Here is a 21,437-nt window from a genome sequence, read left to right on the forward strand (position 1 = left end):
AAAGATTTTATTTATTTATTTGACAGAGAGAGATCACAAGTAGGCAGAGAGAGAGAGGAGGAAGCGGGCTCCCTGCTGAGCAGAGAGCCCGATGCGGGACTCGATCCCAGGACTCTGAGATCATGACCTGAGCAGAAGGCAGCGGCTTAACCCACTGAGCCACCCAGGCGCCCCCAAATAACTTTATTTCTAACACAGTCTTGTATTAAAAGGTTTAAGTTCATACCTAAGAAATCTGCAGTTGAAGACAAAGATAATCTAAAATGTTTTTCCAAGTATAAAGTGATTCAAGTAAAACAGTTGAAGAGACTAAGTAAAAACTAGTAATCTAAAAAAGCCTTAGTTCTACTGTATAAACCTGAGAGAACAGAGAATAGGAAAATAAAAGCCAAATCAAAAGAAACTACAACAAACCAAGAGGGAAGTGATGAGGACCTGGACTAAAGTCTCAATACTTTATTTTTATTATTTAATACTGAGAATAAAAGAGAAGGGAAGGATGCAAAACACATTTAAAAACAACAACAATTGGGCGCCTGGGTGGCTCAGTGGGTTAAGCCGCTGCCTTCGGCTCGGGTCATGATCTCGGGGTCCTGGGATCGAGTCCCGCATCGGGCTCTCTGCTCGGCAGGGAGCCTGCTTCCTCCTCTCTCTCTCTCTCTCTGCCTACCTCTCTGCCTGCTTGTGATCTCTGTCTGTCAGGTAAATGAATAAAATCTTTAAAACAACAACAACAACAACAACAACCAAAAACCCTCACTGGATTTCATGACTTTTGAAAAGATGTAAATGAAAGAGGCATCTAGGGTAATTCCAAGTTTTCAAGTCTGAGTATTTGGGAGTATGATTTTACTGTTGATATAAAGAGGAAGTCTAGGTTTGGGCTACAGTATCCAAGATAAGACCACAGAAAAAGCAAACAGAGGATGCCTGGGTAGCTCAGTGGGTTAAAGCCTCTACCTTCGACTCAGGTCATGATCACAGGGTCTTGGGATGGAGCCCCACATTGGGCTCTCTGGTCAGCAGAGCCTGCTTCCTCCTCACTCTCTGTCTGCCTCTCAGCCTACTTGTGATCTCTCTCTGTCAAATACATAAATAAAATCTTAAAAAAAAATAAAGAAAAAAAGAAAAAGCAAACAGAAGGCATGTTTCGAAAACCTGGATTACATGTGTTTCCATCAGTTTCTAAGACTCAGTCTGAAATATCTAGCAGGCTGGCTGTTGAGAGATCTCTGAATCGTGTGTGACTGGGTCAGGACTCCCATCATGAGACTGGTGGAAGGGAAAAACCCTGTCACAGTATTTTCTCTAGCAATGAATGAAAGTGAAAACGTACCAAATGGGTGATGTCAGTCGAAAAACAACATAGCACAGAATATCAGTATTCTGACCAGGCCTCAGAGATGTGGCACATCAGTAAGTGAAAAAGGGGTCCTGGATTTATGTGAAGGGAAAGCAGACTATGGTGAATACACAAGCAAAAAATAATGTGAGGCGAAAAGAAAAAAGAATCATAGCTGATAACATTGTATTTCTGGTGACCAGACCAAAGACCAGACATAGAGTAGATGATGATTCTTTGGCCATTATTTAGCACAGTCTCATTTCTAAATCCTACGTAGTCTATATAGTCTCTAAGGACTAGAATTAAAATATCCTTTTATATAAAATGAGGGGGGGGGAGACTCTAAAAGAAGTTTGTGGAAGAAAGACAAGTTAGATTCAGGTGACGCCAATATAATTTCATGTGCATATAGACACAAAGTACCTAAGAACTTACAAGACTGAGTCCCAGAAGAGAAAACCAAAAATAAGTAACACTCCTGAAGAGATAGCTGAAAAGATAAAGAATAAATACTGATGACTAAGTATCAGAGAATAAGTAGAACAAAAGCCTACCAGGCCTTGGGGTAAAACCATTCCAGAAATAAGAGCAACAAATAGATTTTTAAAAAGGGAAAAAGAGTAACATGACAAAGGAGAAAGAAAGATTACTTTCATTAACTTTGTCAAGTACTATCATAAATGCTGTATCACTTTTATCTTCAGAATGGCCCAATAATATTAAAATCCACTTTACTCATTTTATAGATGTATAAACTTAGGGTAAGTGAACTAACCAAATTCAAACTACAGAACCATGTCTCAAACCCAGTTCTGCCACCTACCCAGCCACTGTTTCCAAAAACAAAACAAAAAAGCCCACCAGCTAGCAACCATATATACAACTGAGTCAGAGTAAGATGGTAGATGATTATGGAAACATACCCTTTAACAGCATCAACCTAACTAATAACCAAGAAGACTTTAATCAAAAGAAAAAAAGTTAGCAAGCTTATACATCCACTGACCAAATAAGAGCTAAAAAATTCTTTTAAAAATTAATTTAAGCAATCCTCAATGAGGTTTAAGAGCCTTCCAAACTTTAACAAGGAAGCTCACTTTCTCTGAAAATATTTAATTCAAATACTATTAATATAGACCAGATCCATCTTTCTCCCAAAGCTAAGAAACACAGTTATTTCAGCTTGAAGGAAATGACCAAAAAAAAAAGGGTAATAAATGTGAAAAATTCCAAATACTGAAAGCTCTCATTCACTGCACACTTTTCACCTAAGGCTTTCTTAAGAAATAACCACTGTTGGACTGGAAGGCTGCCTTCCAGAATTTTCTATACACACCTATGTATACATATGTAAAATAAACTTTTTTTTAAAGATTTTATTTATTTATTTATTTATTTATTTATTTATTTGACAGACAGAGATCACAAGTAGGTGAGAGGCAGGCAGAGAGAGAGGAGGAAGCAGGCTCCCTGCTGAGCAGAGAGCCCCATGTGGGGCTCCATGCAGGGCTCGATCCCAGCACCCTGCGATCATGACCTGAGTCAAAGGCAGAGGCTTTAACCCACTGAGCCACCCAGGCGCCCCTAAAATAAACTATTTTTTAAAAAGTATTGTAAGTATATACATCTATGTAAAATAAATACTTAACACACTCCAGTACAAAATTATACTCCTAGTAACTGTTTAAAGTTGATTGTTTTTGCTAGATTCAGTAAAACACTGACATTCTTATGTTGAGCAATAATGATACTGGTCCAAAATCTATCAAATATATCATGGTATTTTGTTACCATGTGTTCACAAGTTTTGTTCAACAATTTCTCCAACTTAGGGACTATTTCTCCAATGGAGAATATATCTAGTACTTTCTTTGTAATTCAAAATCTCCCTAACTTTTAGCCATTATTGAAGTATGTAATATGAATGTACTTTCCTAGGGGGACAGAGAGGATCCACAATGACACTAAGTGTTCTCAGCTGCAGCTTTTTTTCTTTTAAACAATCTTTCTTGGGGCAATTGGGTGGCTCAGATGGTTAAGTGTCTGCCTTGGGCTCAGGTCATGATCTCGGGGTCCTGGGATGGAGCCCACATTGGGATACCTGAACAGTGGGGGTCTGCTTCTCCCTCTCCCTGGCCCTCCCTCTTCTCCTGCTCTCTCTCAAAATGTTAAAAAAAAAAAAAATTAGAAAACTTGTTCATTAAAGTTAATATTTAAGAGACCCTGAAGGTTACCTTGTGTAATCCCATTTTACAAATGATAAAACTATCTCCTTGTCACCTATAATCTCTCACATCTTACTTCGGCAGCAACTATATTCATTTTGCAGAAAATATATGAACCAGGAGCCGTGTAAAAAGCAGTCTGGGACAATCAAAAGGAAGTAGTTACAAAGCAGCCATTATTACTAAAATGTGAAAATTAGAAACATGCTAAGGATACAGGCTAATAGAGTAACTGCACTCCTCTCCCACAAAGAAGTGCAAGATATGTGAACTTTATACTTAATGGCTTTTTTCACTTTTCTGAGGCAGGCTGAATTGCTAGAAAACTGCTAGCTAAGTGCGGGGGTTGGGGGACACTGCTGCACAATAATTCTTGGCCAAGGGGTGCACATTTTCCCATGGTACCTTATTTTATGGGCAGGGGAACAGGAGTATACAGTAACTTGTTCCTATCCTGACCCAGGTATAGCATGAAATGATAATAATCAACTAAGAATCACCTATCCCCACTCCCCCTCTACCTCCAACACGCATAGATAATACCAAAATCTCACTAAAAACATACTGAAAACATAAAAATGACATTAAACTGAGACACAAAGGGCAGAGATTTCTTTTAACCTGGTTGCTATGTGACTCTGATACTAAACAAGTTTCATCACCTCTCAGTCTTAATTCCTCATCCATAAAACTAGTCTGTTAAATGATATACTACACAGGTCTTATAGGTCTAAAATTTGTAATTTCTGGAAATCGAGTTTAAGCATGGAAGCTAACAAGAAACCCAATCACAGAACCATACACTTTAGTTATGCCTATAGCTACAAATGTATAAAATGACTGTAACAGTCTTATTCTAAAGTCAAAGAGAAGAGAAATGATTCTCCAACCAAGAAAACATAATCTATAAACAAACATGCATATATATAAAAATAACTCTTCGGTTTAAATTTTCCCTGGGATCCAAATAATCGAACTTCTTTTAATTTCAATTCTTCCCTATGTCTTCTGTAAAACATTAAAATTAAATATGAATTTTACATACTTTTAACTTTAGAAGTACTATTAATAATGAAATGGCCAAAATAAAAATAAGGAAGAACAATTCATTTGTAAGTCCTCTCTAACAAATCCCCATAAGCCACATTAGGTGAAATTTCTCAAATAGAGTTTCTGATTCTAAATGATATAGTCTTTACATTCCCAATTCCATGTTCACAATAAGTTGTTTATTACAGGCAAAATTATGGTAAAAAAATTACATGACTAGGAGGAGCCAATAAAATGTTGAAACATACATGTAGGTTTAACGTTAAATTCTACTAAAATCTCAAACAACATTTAAATCTTTAATTTTATCCATAGATCATTCCATTTACGACTTAAATTTTAATCACATAGAACAGTAATTGTATAAGCAGAATTTAACACCAAGAATATTCCATGCAGAGTTGCTTTTTAAATGTCCTCAAATTCACAAATAAAACAAAGTATCAAAGCTTTATCTTTACACACACACACACACACACACACACACACACACAACACGAGGACCATAAATATTCTACAAGGTTTTGTCCTAAGCCTGCTTCTCTTCTTTCTCTATATCATCTCCCTAGACAACTATATCCTATCCTAAATCCTCATCTTTTATCTATTCTCCTTAGGTGCCTATATACCCAGCTGGGATTTCCCACCTTGATGTTCCATAGACACCAAAGCCTCAAGATGTACAAAATCACTACTGTATTCAGCAAAACAGTAAAAGTAAGTCTCTTTGGGTAGCTGAGATATGGGTACTTTACTTCTTCCATAATAATGAACTTTCCTTTATTCTAGGTTATTAAAAATGATCCTACTCCAACCCACCCACACCAAATTATCTAAAGTTTTTAGCTCCTTCGGATTTGCCCACCTTAGTAATTAATACCATACCATTTAATTTACCTCATCACTTAACCAAAGCCCTGGCACCACCCTCAACTTCATATCCAGCTCCCTATTACTAATAAATTTCTCTTGCATTCATCCCTTCTTCTCCCTATTATTACTCTAGCTGAGCCCCTCATCTTCTCTGTGCTAATTTAACTTCCCTTCCCCCAATCTCATCCCCTCATTGCTCTGCCCTGCTCCAAAGATACTACTCATTTTTCTAAAACAAAATTTTAAAACCCTTCAGAATCTTCATTCTCTTCTGACTAAAAATGAGGTCTTACATATGGTGTACAAAGGCCTTTTATCAAAAGATCCTTGGCCAATTCTCCATCATTCCTCCCAATCCTATTCCCTTCCCAAAGTTACCATTTCCTCTAAATGATCTCTACTCTCTGCTTCACATAACATCTCCCTCCCCATTCTGTGTTCATCATGATATACATGAAGAGTTTACATAGAGGATACACAGGCTATATCACTACTTCTTGTATCATACTATTCATCACCCTACCTTCTAACTCTTTGTAGTAAAACATGCCCATCCCTATTAAGAGTATGAGGGGAGAAAAAGAACACAGGTATCGAATTAACACGGGTAACCACTCTGCAGAATACAACGCCTGATAGATGGCAAATATGCATAAATAAAGCTCAAACAACCAGCAACTACTTCCCAGCAGCATTCTTTTCAACCACTAGTTGCTATTACATGAAAACCTTCAGGGGCTATCATTACATTCTAGGAACTGGAAAATTGTAATTAAAATTGAGTAAGTTATCTAACAATCCTGAAAGACTAGCAAAATAAAGGAAGCCCTCCCAGAATTATCGGGAATCTTTAACTATTACAGCTCTAAAAGGCCTAAAACGTCTTAATCCTCTGGTTTTGTAAATGAAAAAAAGCACTGATTGGCCAACTCCTTTAAAATGTCAATACCCGGGGCGCCTGGGTGGCTCAGTGGGTTAAGCCGCTGCCTTCGGCTCAGGTCATGATCTCAGGGTCCTGGGATCGAGTCCCGCATCGGGCTCTCTGCTCAGCAGGGAGCCTGCTTCCTTCTCTTTCTCTCTCTCTGCCTGCCTCTCAGTGTACTTGTGATTTCTCTCTGTCAAATAAATAAATAAAATCTTTAAAAAAAATAAATAAAAAATAAATAAATAAAAAATAAAATGTCAATACCCTTTAGTTAAGTTGGTTACAACCCTCATTCTTACAATGGCCACCAAAGCAGAGATAGGCCTCTAAAAAAAGTTGTGAGTTCTCTGACAGAATAGAAACAAGAATCTGGGAAACTCTGCTCATTAAGAGCAAGTTTCTATATAAATAAAAACCACTTTTCTTGGGTGTAAAAAAATTCAAAGATGTTAATCCTTACAAAAGCAGTTAGTCATATCTCAATAAAATTTTTTTAAAAAGGCACTTACTGGTTTATTAAAAGCTTGTAGAAAAACTACTCATAGAAGTCCTTTCTGCAACAAATATAACATAATAAAAACTCATTCTGATGATTTTTATTCAATATTTAGCCAGGGACATTACTGAATAAAAATCAAAATAGATAACCTGTATACAGTTCTGGAGCTTTTATTAAATAAATAGTAGGCCTATCAGGAGACATCCCCCCCCTTTTTTAAAGATTTTATTCATTTATTTGACAGAAAGACAGCACACATGCAAAAGCAAAGGGAGCTGCAGGCAGAGGGAGAGGGAGAAGCAGGCTTTCCCCACCCCACCCCCACCCCCGAAAAGGGAACCCAATGCGGGGCTTGATCGCAGGACCTTGGGATCATGACCTGAGCTGAAGGCAAGACACGTAACCAACTGAGCCACCCTGGTGCCCCAACTTTTTCCCTGTTTCAGAAAAAACTACATTAAGAACTGCTTTCACCATAGTCCTCAACTTTGTGGAGAGTATTTTAAGAATCACTCTCCTTCTATTATTCATTAAAGCCTTAAAGAAAAGACTAGCTCAATCACTGTTATGTATCTGAATAACATTTTTTAAAGATTCTGTAACATACATGTATTTTCCACCAAATTAAGTCTAGGTTCTTTGTCCCAATTAATGAAGTTTAACTTGTCATCATCTAGTGAGTTAGTCGAAAGCATCATGATTAAGAATTATTTTCAAATAAAAATCACACTTGACAAAAAAGAGATGGGAAGCAATGAGTCAAACTTTTTAAAATTTACCCCTTTGCTGCCTTTTTTTCCCCAAGTCTTCAAGAAAACATTTGTTTTACAATAACATGAAAACAATTTTTAACAGTTAAAATGTCACTAAATGAGGAAAAACAAGAAATATGAACTTCCCATACACATCCATACACAAAAATTGAATGTAAACTCCATGAGAGCAGAGGTTGTTTTTTGGTGGGATTGTATTTTCTTTTGGAATCTGTTTTGTACAGTTAAATCTCTAGAGATTACAATAGTGTCTATACTTGGTGCTCAAAATTTTGAATGAATTATTTTCACTAAGGCAGGTTTTAAATAGTTTGTTTTGGACATTCAGGTAAGCTTATTATAAAGTCTATAAGGAATAGCTTTCCTTGCTCAATTATAATTTTGACTTATAAGCAGCATGTTATTAATCAAATTCTCAGGTTTCAAAGTTTGTAGCAGGAGCCAGCAAAAAATGGACCATGGCCTATTTTCATAAGCTCTCAAACCAAGAACATTTTTTATATTTTAAAAGAACTGTGAAAGGCCAACAAGAATATGTGAAAGAGACCTTAAGTGGCTAACAAAACCTATATTCACTATCTGGTCCTCTACAGAAACAGATTACTGCCCCCCTGTGAATGGAGATCCCATTCACAAGAGAATAAAAGTTTTGCACACTTCCTTTCAACTATGAATTGAATATACACTATTAGAAACAGATCTTTCACCTAAAACCCTCTCTATAGCTAAATTTCTGAATTCTGGCTTGTTATCAGATTTAAGGAATGTTAAGAAAAAAATTTAACTACAGCATAAGTGGTTATCAATGCTGAAGCTAATAAAAAGGGAAGATTAAAGTTACGTTATGTTTAGCGTTTTACATAACAAAAATGGATGAAGAAAAAACCAAAATGGAATACAGACAGAAAAACATCCCGAATCTAATTATATTTCAAAGAAATAGCAGAACTATGTTGAGGGGGGGAAAAGCTCACCAAGCCATGTTTGAACACAGCGTTTTGACTATACACTATCAGGTCAAAAAAAAACACTATAAACAGATATTAAATTCTAGTTAACAGGTTTGTTTTCAGAGACATAGGATTTAGCAATTCCAAAACTACTTTTTGTGTGTTTGAGGTTTGAGCAAGTAATATGCAACATACTGTCGATAACAGAAACTAGTTTTCTCACTATCAGAGAAAGGAATTACATACAGAATTGGAAAGAGGAAAGGCTAGAACTAAACCTACAGTTGTTGGAATGGAATTGGGAGATATCACGGCAAACCCATGGTTTTTAAGATTGGCAAACAGTTAAAAATTTACATGTCTATATATATGTATACATATATAAATTCTAGTTCAATCCATTAATAAATATCCACAAGAAGAAACCAGATCAGAGCTCCCTGGAAAAATGATTGATTCCAAGGCTAGGTTGGGAATGTCTTACCACGTAAGTAAGAGAACACTCAAAAGATAAAGAGCACATATCAAAAGGACACAAACGACAGCCTGAAGTAGCTCTGACTGGTCAAAATGGAGACAATCTGCATCAAAAACCTCCAATGAATAAAAAAGAATTCGTGACTTCATACTGGTACGCATGCATACATACATACATACATAAACAGGAAGAAGGAAAAGGTCTTACAGAACGCCAATAATAAGTGACAAAGAACATCATCTTTTGGCAATCATCCTAGTACTGATTCAGGCAAGAACTAAATGGATACTTAAACTGGCCAAAGTTTGATAAGAAACAAGGTATGTGCTTAGTTTCAAAATACCTCCCCGAATTATACTTGTTACAAAGGGAAAAGTAGTACTTTACAGTGGTGAAACCTTGCAAAAAATAGTTAACATCCCGGGACGCCTGGGTGGCTCAGTTGGTTGGACAACTGCCTTCAGCTCAGGTCATGATCTCGGAGTCCCAGGATCGAGTCCCGCATCGGGCTCCCAGCTCCACGGGGAGTCTGCTTCTCTCTCTGCCCTTCTCCTCACTCATGCTCTCTCTCAAATAAATCTCTCAAATAAAATCTTAAAAAAAAAAAATAGTTAACATCCCTACTAATGGGATTAATAGACATCATGTGCATCCTGGGAACACAGTATCACTTCTGGAGTATTCCTGCCAAAAACACATAACCTGAATCTAATCATGAAGCAACAGAAGACAAATCCATACTAAAAGAATTCTAAAAATAACTGACCTATTATCATTAAACATAATCAAAGGTCATAAAGGGTAAAGAAAGAGTTATAACCAACTATTTCAGATTAAAGGATACTAAAGAGACAAGAATGAATGTGAGATGTGATGTAGGATTTACTCTATTAAGGACATTAATGATATAATTAATGAAATCTGAATAAGATCTGCAGACAATTGCATTATACCAATGTTAATTTCCTGATTTTGATCACTATGTATAACTATGTATCCTGATTTTGACCATAACTATGTATAAGAGTATCACTGTAGAAAAGTCATTTAAAAGTAAAAAATAAAAGGCATCATGAATGTATTTCCCATTATAATGCCAGAAAAAGTTTTCATGTGTTCATGTTTAGGTGGAGTGAACAAGCAAAAAACCAAAAATGGTTAATCAACATAATTAGGTAGAGAAATCAGGATGAAGCGTACATAAAATTCTTTATCATTCTCCTAACCTTTATAAATCTGAAGTTTTAAAGTTCAAAGGTGTGAAAAATAAAGCTAATTTATAATTAAGACACTATGCCAGTAAAAAGGACTGTGAAAAATGAGTGATAGTTTGGGACGCCTGGGTGGCTCAGTTGGTTAAGCGGCTGCCTTCAGCTCAGGTCATGATCCCAGTGTCCTGGGATCAAGTCCCACATCGGGCTCCTTGCTCTGCAGGGAGCCTGCTTCTCCCTCTGACTCTGCCTGCCTCTCTGTCTGCCTGTGCTCGCTCTCACTCTCTCAGACAAATAAGTAAAAAAAAAAAAAAAAAAAAAAAAGTGATAGTTCTCCTTTACACAGAAGGGTAAGAAAAACAACCAGAGGTTGAGACCTGGGTCCCTTTGAGTCTCAACTCTAACACTTAAAAGTAGAATTTTATTGGTAAAATCATAGTGGTGGCCTGTTTTCTAGTCAGTAAAGAGAGGGTAGCACCTACTCTACTTTTCTCACAAGCTTATCCTAAAATTCTACCGAAACATGATGAGTGGGGAAAAGAGGGTCAGAACATAAAACACTATATTATAAAGTGGCTCACTTAAACAGTGTTTGGTATTTCAAAAATATAAGCCAGACATTTTTCATCACAGAAAGCTATTACAGAAAGTAGACATTCACTATATGTTTTAGTTTATAAAAAATTTTAACTTATTCAACATTTTTTTACTTCAAATATTTCAATAAATTCAAATACCCCATCTATTTTTTATTGTTAAATTTAATAGTGTAAGAATCTTACTAAATTTTAAAAAGCCATTAACTAGGGCTTGGTCAACTTATTTTTTATTTTTTTAATTAAAATATAACTGACAGAGCATTTTATCAGTTTCAGGTGTACCAATAAACCTTTTAGGTGCTGTGACCCAGTATAAAAAGATCATTAAACCATTTCCCAAATTCTACACACTAATATAAGATACATGATCCAAAGTGTTTCATCTTTCACTCACAAACTACTCAAATTAGCCCTCAGGAGTCCGATCAAATTTAAAAAAGTGTTTGTAAGAAAGAGACCAAATTTTCTCATATACTTAAGCAAAAGTTCATTTTAAAAATAAAAATATTTATATTCTTTCAAATTCATAAAGGCTTGGTCACCACTTAAGAAAAGCTTTTATTAAAATCATTTGCACCTGGAGACTAATTAGTATCTCACTGACAAAAGGAAACACTCTTAAAGTGTTACCTTTTAGCAACAGTTATGATTCCAAAACAAATAGTATTTTTTTTTCATACAGGACAAAAAATTTGGTTTAAAGTACAACTTAATGTAGCTCATCTTATTTTGCCATATTTGAAAGCAGAAGATCACATTCTTGTTTAAATAAGTCTACTTGCTCAATCTCTATTTTGGGTAGGAGAGAGCTTCCAGACTCTAAGGCAACATGCTGAGAGAAGAGCAGGCAGAACTGTGCCCGTAGAGAAGTGCTGCAAGCAGCCCAAACCCCAGCAAAGCAACTCCAGTCAGTAATGCCCGCACAGCCTCCCAGCAAGGTCACTCCCTGCACACAAAGCTGATAAAGTGAAAGAAAAAAAAAAAGATTACAAGAGCATTAGCTCCAAGAGAGTATGCCTCCTTGTCTTGTTTCCCTCTGCATACCAGCAGAAAGAAAAATGCCTGGTATATGGTAAGCACTGCAGTACTGGTTAAATGAATAAAGAAATAAATGAAAGAATGAAATCCTAAGTCTTTCAAATCAACCTGTATAAATATAGTGAGTTGCAGAAGTATTTTAAAAACAAATTTGGCATACAATAACTTCATAGCCATAACTACCTTTAAAAAACATTAGTATCTTTTATTTCCCATTCTGACTAAATGTAGTAACCAAATGTAGTAACCAAAGTTACTAAGGTAATTCCTGACCCACAGCAGATACCAGAATGCATTTACATTTCCTTCCCTGAGTTTCAAATATGGTGTATCAGAAATTCTTGTAAAGCAGATTTAGAAGACCAAATAAATGCATAAAATTAAAATCAAAGCACAAATGTATCATTTACCATTAAACTTGAGATAGCATTAACTCAGATAAAAAATTACAGGCTATAGAAACAGTTCTCATTGGCATTTATTTCTCATAACAATAGCACTATCAAAATCTGCTCCTCTATAATTAGAAAACCAAAAATCTGATTTAGCCTTTTTTTGTTTCTCCATCCCTACAGCATATCTGTCAATGATCTGTCATCTTATAGTTTGAAGAACTTCCTCAAAATATAAGATGTATTTTCTTTCCAACCAGAAATAGGCTTGCAATTTATTCATGTTAAATAGTGATGATATATTCCTTCCACAACAGAGGAAAATTATGTGGAGCAGAACATAAGTAAACGCAACAAGAGTAGACTAACGTTCACTATTAAGCACAGTAACTTTTGGTTAACCTATTTTTTATGAAGAAATTCAACTATTCCCTACATGTTCTCTTTAAGATTACTAATATATTCGAAGTGACAAACTTTAGTCTGCTTCCCAATTACTATCCATATAATCAAGACATCATTTCACTACCAGTTTAAGCCTATTATTTTCCAAAGGGCCTGCCTTATGTGCGTTATAATCATCTTACTATGCTTCTTGTGTCCATGCTGCTGGAAAAGCAGTCTGTACAAGCAGGAGTAGAGGCACAATCCTGAGAGAGAGGAGTAGAGAAAGATGTTGAGAAAACAAAACCAGATAAAATGAGCTCACTCAAGTTCGGGAGCTCAGCCAGTGTTCAAGGTCAAGGTTGATTACATTCTCTCATACCATTCTGAGTTAGAAGTTGTCCAATAACAGGAAAACTGGCCCTAGAAAGAGATATCTGAAATTCCATGTACAAGTAGTAATATCATCACTAATTCTAAGCCAACTACACTTCTAAAACAAGAAGTAATCATAAAATATGACTATTTAGGAAACTGGGGAATACAGATGTCCCCTAAATGTCAATCAAAATTACTCAATGCTAGCCTAGAATAAAATGATAGAGCTATTTTAGTCTTGCCAAAAAATTTTTTGTATTTATCGTGAATAAGACTATAACACTCTCAAAGCCGAGTCTAAAAAATCATTATCATCAATCTCAACTATCCTTATTTTCTAAATTTTTAAAATACTGTTAAGAAAAAAACCATAACTTTTGGTTTTAAACTGAAAACCCGTAAATAAAAAAAAAAAATCTGAGAATAGCATAATTATAAAATGCAGCTTAGGATGGATTTAATCTAACTGGAACCTTTAAATGCAATACTTCCCTCCCAACTCTCCCTCCTTAGTAAGTGAAAATTACAAAAAGATCAGAGTTTTGATTTAAAAATTTTCACCTGATCTCCTAGACTCCTATAGTGCCATAAAATGACCTTCAAAAAAAAAAAAAAATCATCATATGTACTAAGTCCTCCCCAAAATTAATTTTATATTTAATCAAAGAATCTTCTAACAGGGAACCTAAATATAAACTAAAATCAATCATCAATCATCTGCTTTACATAGAGGAAGCAAATGTCCAGATATGTTAACTACTTTGGTCCAAGTCATTCAATCCCAAGTACAGCATCCATTTATTCGTTCAAGAAATCTTTGGGGCGCCTGGGTGGCTCACTGGGTTAAGCCTCTTTCTTCAGCTCAGGTCATGATCCCAGGGTCCTGGGATCAAGCCCAACACCGAGCCCCACATCAGGCTCTCTGCTCAGCAGGGAGCCTGCTTCCCCCTCTGCCTACTTGTAATTTCTGTCAAATAAATAAATAAAATCTTTTAAAAAAAAAAAGAAATCTTTATTTGACTCGTATATATGAAGGTACTGAGCTATGTACTGAGGATATAAAGCAATGAAAATATATAGTCACTATCCTCATGAAACTAACAGTCTGGGGGGAAAGACTATTACTCTACTACCTCCAGTAATCACTAAAAAGGAAAGCACTTTTTTTTAAGACCATGTAATGGGAACTAAATTGGTGATTCTAAACCAAGGTCTATTTTGTTCCCCAAAGGACATCTGATAGTCTGAAGACATTTCTGGTTGTCACAACAGTGGCACCTTGTGGGTAGAGGCCAGGATTACTGCTAAACATCATACAATGCACAGGACAGCTCCTCACGACAAACAATTATCCAGACCAAAATATCAATAGTACTGAGGTTGAGAAATTCTCACCTTAATCACTGGCACAGGGAGGGGTTAGTGAAGGATTCCTTCCTTTACAACACTAAGTATGTTTTATCTCTAAGGGAGTTTCACAAGGTAGAAACAAAAAAAGATAGTTTGATGGATACAAAACACCCACTAGAAAGTTAAAACAGGAAAGACTAAGGAAAGGAAAAGGAGACAGATTCCCTGATGGGTAAAAATGAAACCAACAAACAAACAAAAAAATGCAATATTTTATAGCTGCTTCACATAAAATCCCTTTCTTGAACCAGAAACAAAAGGAAAACATACAAATAAAAAACAAATTTCACAGACTTTTGTTATGCCCTCTATCTTTTCTATTATTCACCATCCCATGTCTACAAGATACTTTCAGGAAGATTATAAAAAGCCCTGTAGCTAGACAAATATACACTCTGGAAATAAACGTGGAGAGAGAGTAAAGAAGAGATGGGATTTCACTTTTGACATGAGGCAAGACATGGGAGGAAAATATCCTGGGTGTTAAAGGGACTTTGGAAAGTCTGCATCCTGGAACAGTTTAAAGACTAAGTTATCTGACTAACTGAGAAGTCCTAAGGACAACCCCCCCCCCAAAAAAAACCCCACACACTAAGAATTTAGGCATCCTAAAGATGATAAAAGGTACTAGAATCATCTCAGAATTTATGAACCAAGGTAAATCCAAAATTTAAATTGTGATAATCTTCCTGACACATCTCACACCTACATATCTGATCCTTTAGCTACCTACTCTGCCTTTTCTGAGCAGCAAGAGAAATGGATCATGATGGGGGGGAGGGGACACAGTAATGCAACAAGCTATACAAAGAACTTGGGCGGGGGTGGGGGGGGGACCTGATCACTAATATTTTATTATCTGATAGTGTTAATTTGTTGAGGTATAGTAATGGTACTGACACTATTTTTTACAGTCCTTAAAAATTAAAAGAATCCAATACACATGTAAAATTCATCTCCTCCAGTTACTTTGCCTAAGCATAACCAATGCATAAGTCTTCTATTCGCCATGTATTAAGAGTTCATATACTATCAAAGTGCCCCCCCAATTAAATTATAATCTTCTAAGGAAAGGGTCATGCATTGCTATTCTTTTCCCTCTTTTTTCAAAAACAAAAACAACACCCTTACCATAATGACCACCATACGGTGGCATTCTTAAGGACAGAGCACAGATATGCAGCTCACATACTGCTGCATTCAGCTGGGGTCCTAAAAACATAATTTAAGCAGACCAATATGAGACCTTTTCACTGAAGTGAGAACATAACAAGGAGATGCCACCATCTTAAAGCAGCAACAACTATGGCACTTGTAATGATAATAATTATTTTTAGAGTTAACTGCTCAGGTCAAGCATAGACTCTTAGGGAGTCTTATATTCCAATTTGGACAAATCTTCTTTCATCATTTCAGAACTGACATTATTACTCATGGGATTAACTCATCACAATGATGATGCTTAACTGTAAATTATGGCTTTCTCACAAAACTAGCACAGTGGACACTTAAATATCAATTCTCAGACCTCAATCTCATTGAACTCATGGTAAGAGGAATTTATCACATAAAGGATCTTCTGACAATGACTTTGAATACAGGGAAGGAAAGGCCACAGTCATCTTTGAGATTATGATCGGTGGGAGTGGGGCAGCTGCATATGTTGACAAGGACTCATAAATATCCTACATAAGGTCATGGATTTTCAGACTGAAACTCATCTGCGCTTTGCAAATTAAAAATCTATATTCTTAACTTAGGGTGCTTGGCTGGCTCAGTTGGTAGAGCATGCAACTCCTGATCCGTTGGGTGTTAAGATAATTTTAAAATAAAATCTTAAAAAATAACAGCTATATCCTTAACACTAATATCTCTGACATGTTCTTATTTTCAAACCAATACTAGAAGCAGGGATGGTCTTTAAAAACCGGAGAATTAGCAAGCCATAAAACCTAAGCATTTCATATTTTAAACAGGCCTTTAAAAGCCAAATTCTAAGTAAACATTCTAATTGTTCCTAATATTATAACTCAAAGTTCCTTTATTTTTGCACTTTGCAATACATGATTTAATGGAAAATATTCATTACTGAATTATTCCCTATTATATGCTTACTTGCAACAATATTTGTATATCAGCAAGCATTACATTCACAGAAACTATATTCAAAATCAGGAAAAAAATTATGTATTTTATGTTTAAAACAAAAAGTATATTCTTCTGAATCTTCTTTGAATATAATACCTTTCCCCAACTCTGTGATTATACTGCTACTTTTTTTTTAAAGATTTTATTTATTTATTTGACAGACACAGATCACAAGTAGGCAGAGAGACAGGCAGAGAGGGGCGGGGGGGAAGCAGGCTCCCTGCTGAGCAGAGCACCCGATGCAGGGCTTGATCCCAGGACCCCAGGATCATGACCTGAGCCAAAGGCAGAGGCTTTAACCCACTGAGCCATCCAGGCGCCCCATATATTGCTACTATTATTAAGCTAATTCCACATTCAAACGTGATGAAGTTTGAGCATGTTAATAAATAAAGGAGTTAAAAGATTTTCTAAGTTCTCTGAAATCCATAGGGAGAAAGAAGAGAGTGCTACATACACTAAAATGGGACTGTTACTGCCAATCTCAAATTCCTGTAAAGGTCGGATGTGAAAAGAGGTGAAATATCTAGCTAGCCATGTAGATGTTACGCCCCCTATTCTTAATGGAAATACTAAAAGGAAAACCAATATATCATTTCTACTCCACTGTGCTCTATTGTGACAACCACAGTGTAGTAACACCTTTTTCCTATCCACCACATGGGAGATCCTATTCAGAATTTCATGGTGGGAGTTGGGGTGTGTGTGCTGGGATTGAGGGAGGATACATATTAGGAACTGCCTAGACAAACAGGAGAGACAATTAAAAGGTGTGGGGTAGGGCACCTGGATGGCTCAGTGGTTTAGAGCCTCTGCCTTCGGCTCAGGTCATGATCCCAGGGTTCTGGGATAGAGCCCCATGTCAGGCTCTCTGCTCAGCGGGGAGCCTGCATCCCCCCCCCCCCCCCCGCCTGCCTCTCTGCCTACTGTGTGATCTCTGTCCAATAAATAAGCAAAAATCTAAAAAAAAAAAAAAAAAAAAAAGTGTGGAGTAGGAGCACCTGGCTATCTCATTAGGAAGAGCAACTGATCTCCAGGTCATGAGTTCCAGGCCCACGGCCCATGGTGGGTAAGAGATTACTAAAAAAATAAACAAATTTTTAAAAAACAGGGGGTGAGGGGGTGTAAAATCAAAGAACTGCAATGGAAATAAGAGAAAGAATTTTTATTATATAAAACTTTTGAAAGTTTAACATTCTATAGTGCTGTACCACTACATGTAGTAAATAAAAGGCTACAGAGAGCTGTTTTCTTTCCTGCAGTTGCAAAACTATTAACAATAAACTGGAACATACAGTACTGTTAAAAATGTTTTCTTCTAGAATTTAAGCACCATCAAGTATTGCTCGGAGAACCATACTTTCTAATTATCAGCTACAAATTCATAAATAAAATGAAAATGATTCCCAAGTCTATTGCACTATATATCAAGAAGGGGTTTAAAAAGAGAAAGAAAATCCAGTATCAGAAAAGAAAACCTTTTACAAAGTGTTTGCTTTCATGTAACTGTGTCACTACTATGTACTCTAATATGGGGAGTCCAACTGGTATGAATGTTACCTAACTTTTAGCCCTCTGCTAAGCTTCCCAAATGCCAATTCTTAAAAAAAAAAAAAAAAGAAAAGAAGAAATAAAAGAAACAAAATTGTGAAACAGCTTCTAAAAGTATTGTCCTGTTCGGATCATCACAGCAGTTATGTCTGGTATTTTAAGAGGTGAGTATTTAAGATTTTGTTAATCATACTATCGAATACAGTAAGAGCACTTCACACCAAAATTTCATAAAATTGCGACTTTAGTTAATATCACATTAATAATTTTTTTTCCCAAGGCATACACATAAAGATAATTCTGGTTGTGTAGACAGGTACTTGTTATGTTTAATGTCTGCACTACGGTCTACTTAAGTCAGAGTTTTAGAAAAATTAACCTACTTTATCAAAACCTGTCTCCTTTCAGACTAAAAAATTCAATTAAGTAGTGAAAACTGGGCACCTGCTTCTTTTCTAGTGGTAGATTTTACATATGAATGAGCCCGTGGGAAAGGCTTCCCCAGCATCTTCCCCACTGGAAGCACAGACCCCTTTCCCTACCATTCGTGTCTTTATGTCCTGATGATGAGAGAAGGGTGAAGTAAGGTATCCTAAACCGCAGAAAAACCTGGCCTCCCACTCAGCCATTCTCTTAGCCGTCGGTCCCTAGCTGGCACGTCACCTAGCCAACAGTGTCTCAAATACAAACAGTACGTACAACGTGACCACAGATCATCGCCCCTGTAGGTTCCCTTCCTTTCTACCCCCATCGGCCCCTGCCTCATTAAGGACCAAGGAGAGGTCTGTGCGGTGCTGTCCGGCGAGCAGTTAAAATCCCGCAGGGCCGGGAAAAAGGTGGGCGGGCCAGGCCTCGGCGGAACTGACCCCCCGAGACCTGCCAGGAGCCTCCGGGGGAGGGCCCAAAGGGGCCTTCCCTCCAAACCCTCAGCCACTCAACAGGGCGCTGGAGACACCGGAACCTCCCTCCGCCCCGGGGCGGCCCTCCCCCAGTCCTCCCCTCGGACCCGGGGGAGGGGCGCGGGGCCGAGAAACACCCCTCCCCCTCCCCCCGACACAGCTAGGCCGCCTCTCGCCCCACCCTGGGAAACCCTGCAGGCCCGCACCCACCCTGCTCGCGCGGGCCTCAGGCCGGGTGGGAGACGCGGGTAGGAGGGGAGCTAGACTGCAATACCAACCTCGCTATTGAAGGTTTTCACAGCCTCCATGTTGTCGGTGCGGAGGCCCCGAGCCCGGCGGCGGAAGAGGCGGCGGCCACTGCACTGGGTGGGGAGAGCGAGACGGGGGCGGCGGCACGGCCGCGAGGAGGGGCGCCGGCGGGAGACCCGGCCGCTGCGACCCGGGACGGGAGTGGAAGGGCAAGCACTGGCGGGCAAGGGCTCCCTCAGGGACAGCGAGGCCCCGGCATGGCCGCTAGGGCGGGCGGAGCGCCGGTCTGGGGAACACAGGCGCTGCCGGGGCGGGTCGGCAGCGGGCGGGGGAGGGGCTGGGCCGCGGCGCCTTCTCTTCTCCGCCCCGCTCCGTCTCGGTCCTCCGCCCTCTAGCCCCGTCCCCTACACTCTCCACCCCCTCCTTCTTCTTCCTTGGTCAGACTCCTGTTTCACCTCCCCGCCGCTCGGGCCGCAGGAACCAGCAGCGCACAGCGAAGACGGAGGAGGAAGCGCTGGCAGCAGCGGCTGCGGCATCCAATATGGCGGACGCTAGTCGGGCCGCGCAGCTCGGAGATCCGCGGCGCCGGCCAGCGCGCCCCCTGGTGACTGGACCGCGCGGGCCCGCGCGGAAACCATCGAGCGAGCGCGGGCCAGAGCGTCGCCGCCGGGAGGTCCCACTCCGCTCGGCCCGGGGCAGCCCGCGCCTCGCCCCCTCCCCGCGCCTTGCGGACGCGGGAGCGAGCGCTGCGGCCGCGTGGAGCGCTGCGACCCGCCCTTGAAAGCCCCTCCAAAGCGTTACGCTGAGGAATGCCTAAGTGTCCCCGTAAGGCGACAAGTTTGGGAAATCATGCCCACGTTTCCGTTGTTTCCAAGTACATGGGTCCCTTCACGTGAGCTGTTGCGTTCAGTTGCCTTTCAGAACTTTGCTGGACAGTGGCCTCAAGGTTAAGAAGCCGAAAGAAAAGTTCCTAGTCCTTCATCTCTTTAGGAACGCTGTGTCCATGCGTGTTAATAGCGTCTGGAGGTGATGTGAGAAACAAAAGCGTCGGATCCGGGTGGGGGCAGGGGGGCGGGGAAGCACGCACACAGCCAGCCAGCAGCTCGGAGCAGGAAATGCACGCGGCAGAAAATCCGGGGGGACTGGGGCGCAGACAATGAGCGCACTTGTCTGTGCGGCGGGAAGGGAGCCCCAGGCGCCCGAGATTTGGATAGGTGCAAGGGAACTCAACGTTTCATGGAAGATGAATTATTCTAGAGGAATTTTGCCCTGGGTTGTTGAGAGTTAAGACGGTGAATACAGTATTCCTAGATGAAATAAGAGATGCTGCTCGCAAAATGCCTTCTCTCGCTTCGTGCCATGTAAAATAACCAGTAACCAAATTAAAAGCAAACGTTAATTGAAATTAAAAGTTAGGGAGTACCCCTGAACCACAAAGGTCGCTGTCCTCTTGCTGAGAGTCTGTCTTTCAGCGGTTCACTCAAAGGGAAGGAGGAAAATGGCAGAATTTTATGCTGGGAATTGTTGGACCCAAGGTACTTTGGTAAAAACTGAGCCCCGAGCCTATGACACTGAGAAAGGCAGGCCCTTCTTGACTTCTTAGGGTCCAGTCTACTTCATTAACAACTTTAATATAGGGGCTGACTTAAAAAGGATAACTTCTTCATCAATAAGAGCTTATATTTCCACCTTCAAAATCTCAACTGTGGTCACTAAGTTCGCCATCACCATTGGCCTCCAATCCTCATAAGCCAACAACTGCTGTAGCCTCCTCACCGTCCTCTTGCTTGTCTTCCTATAATTCATTCTCCAGACTAGACAGAGGAACTTTTTTTTTTGTAAGTCACAAGTCGGCTGATTTAAATCCCTTTAGGATTTTCCCGTTGCTCAGGTAATGTCATAACCTCTTACTAGGGCCTGAAGGCCCTGACTACCATGACTCATGGTACTCTGACTTCTTTTCCTTCTGTCTTTTCCTTCTGTCACTCTGGCCTCCTTTCTGTTGGCATCACAAAGGATTTTCCCACTTAGAACACTTGTATGTGCCCCTTCCCTCTGGG

General features: G+C 39.1%; 1 protein-coding gene across 1 annotated transcript in view; it reads right to left on the minus strand.

Moving 5' to 3' along the window:
• Positions 1-20,770, minus strand: part of SCAF8 (SR-related CTD associated factor 8) — an 89,724-nt gene extending 68,954 nt beyond the window's left edge. Inside the window, 6 exon segments of the mRNA XM_082731378.1 lie at positions 12,946-13,008; positions 19,407-19,459; positions 19,462-19,552; positions 19,554-19,700; positions 19,702-19,815; positions 19,821-20,770. Of these exon segments, the coding sequence (XP_082587504.1) occupies positions 12,946-13,008; positions 19,407-19,459; positions 19,462-19,552; positions 19,554-19,700; positions 19,702-19,815; positions 19,821-19,913 (561 nt within the window). The 5' untranslated portion in view covers positions 19,914-20,770.
• Positions 20,771-21,437: the final 667 nt, after the last annotated feature.

The sequence above is a fragment of the Mustela nivalis genome (assembly GCF_964662115.1).
Source record: "Mustela nivalis genome assembly, chromosome: 5".
NCBI classification, from domain to species: domain Eukaryota; kingdom Metazoa; phylum Chordata; class Mammalia; order Carnivora; family Mustelidae; genus Mustela; species Mustela nivalis.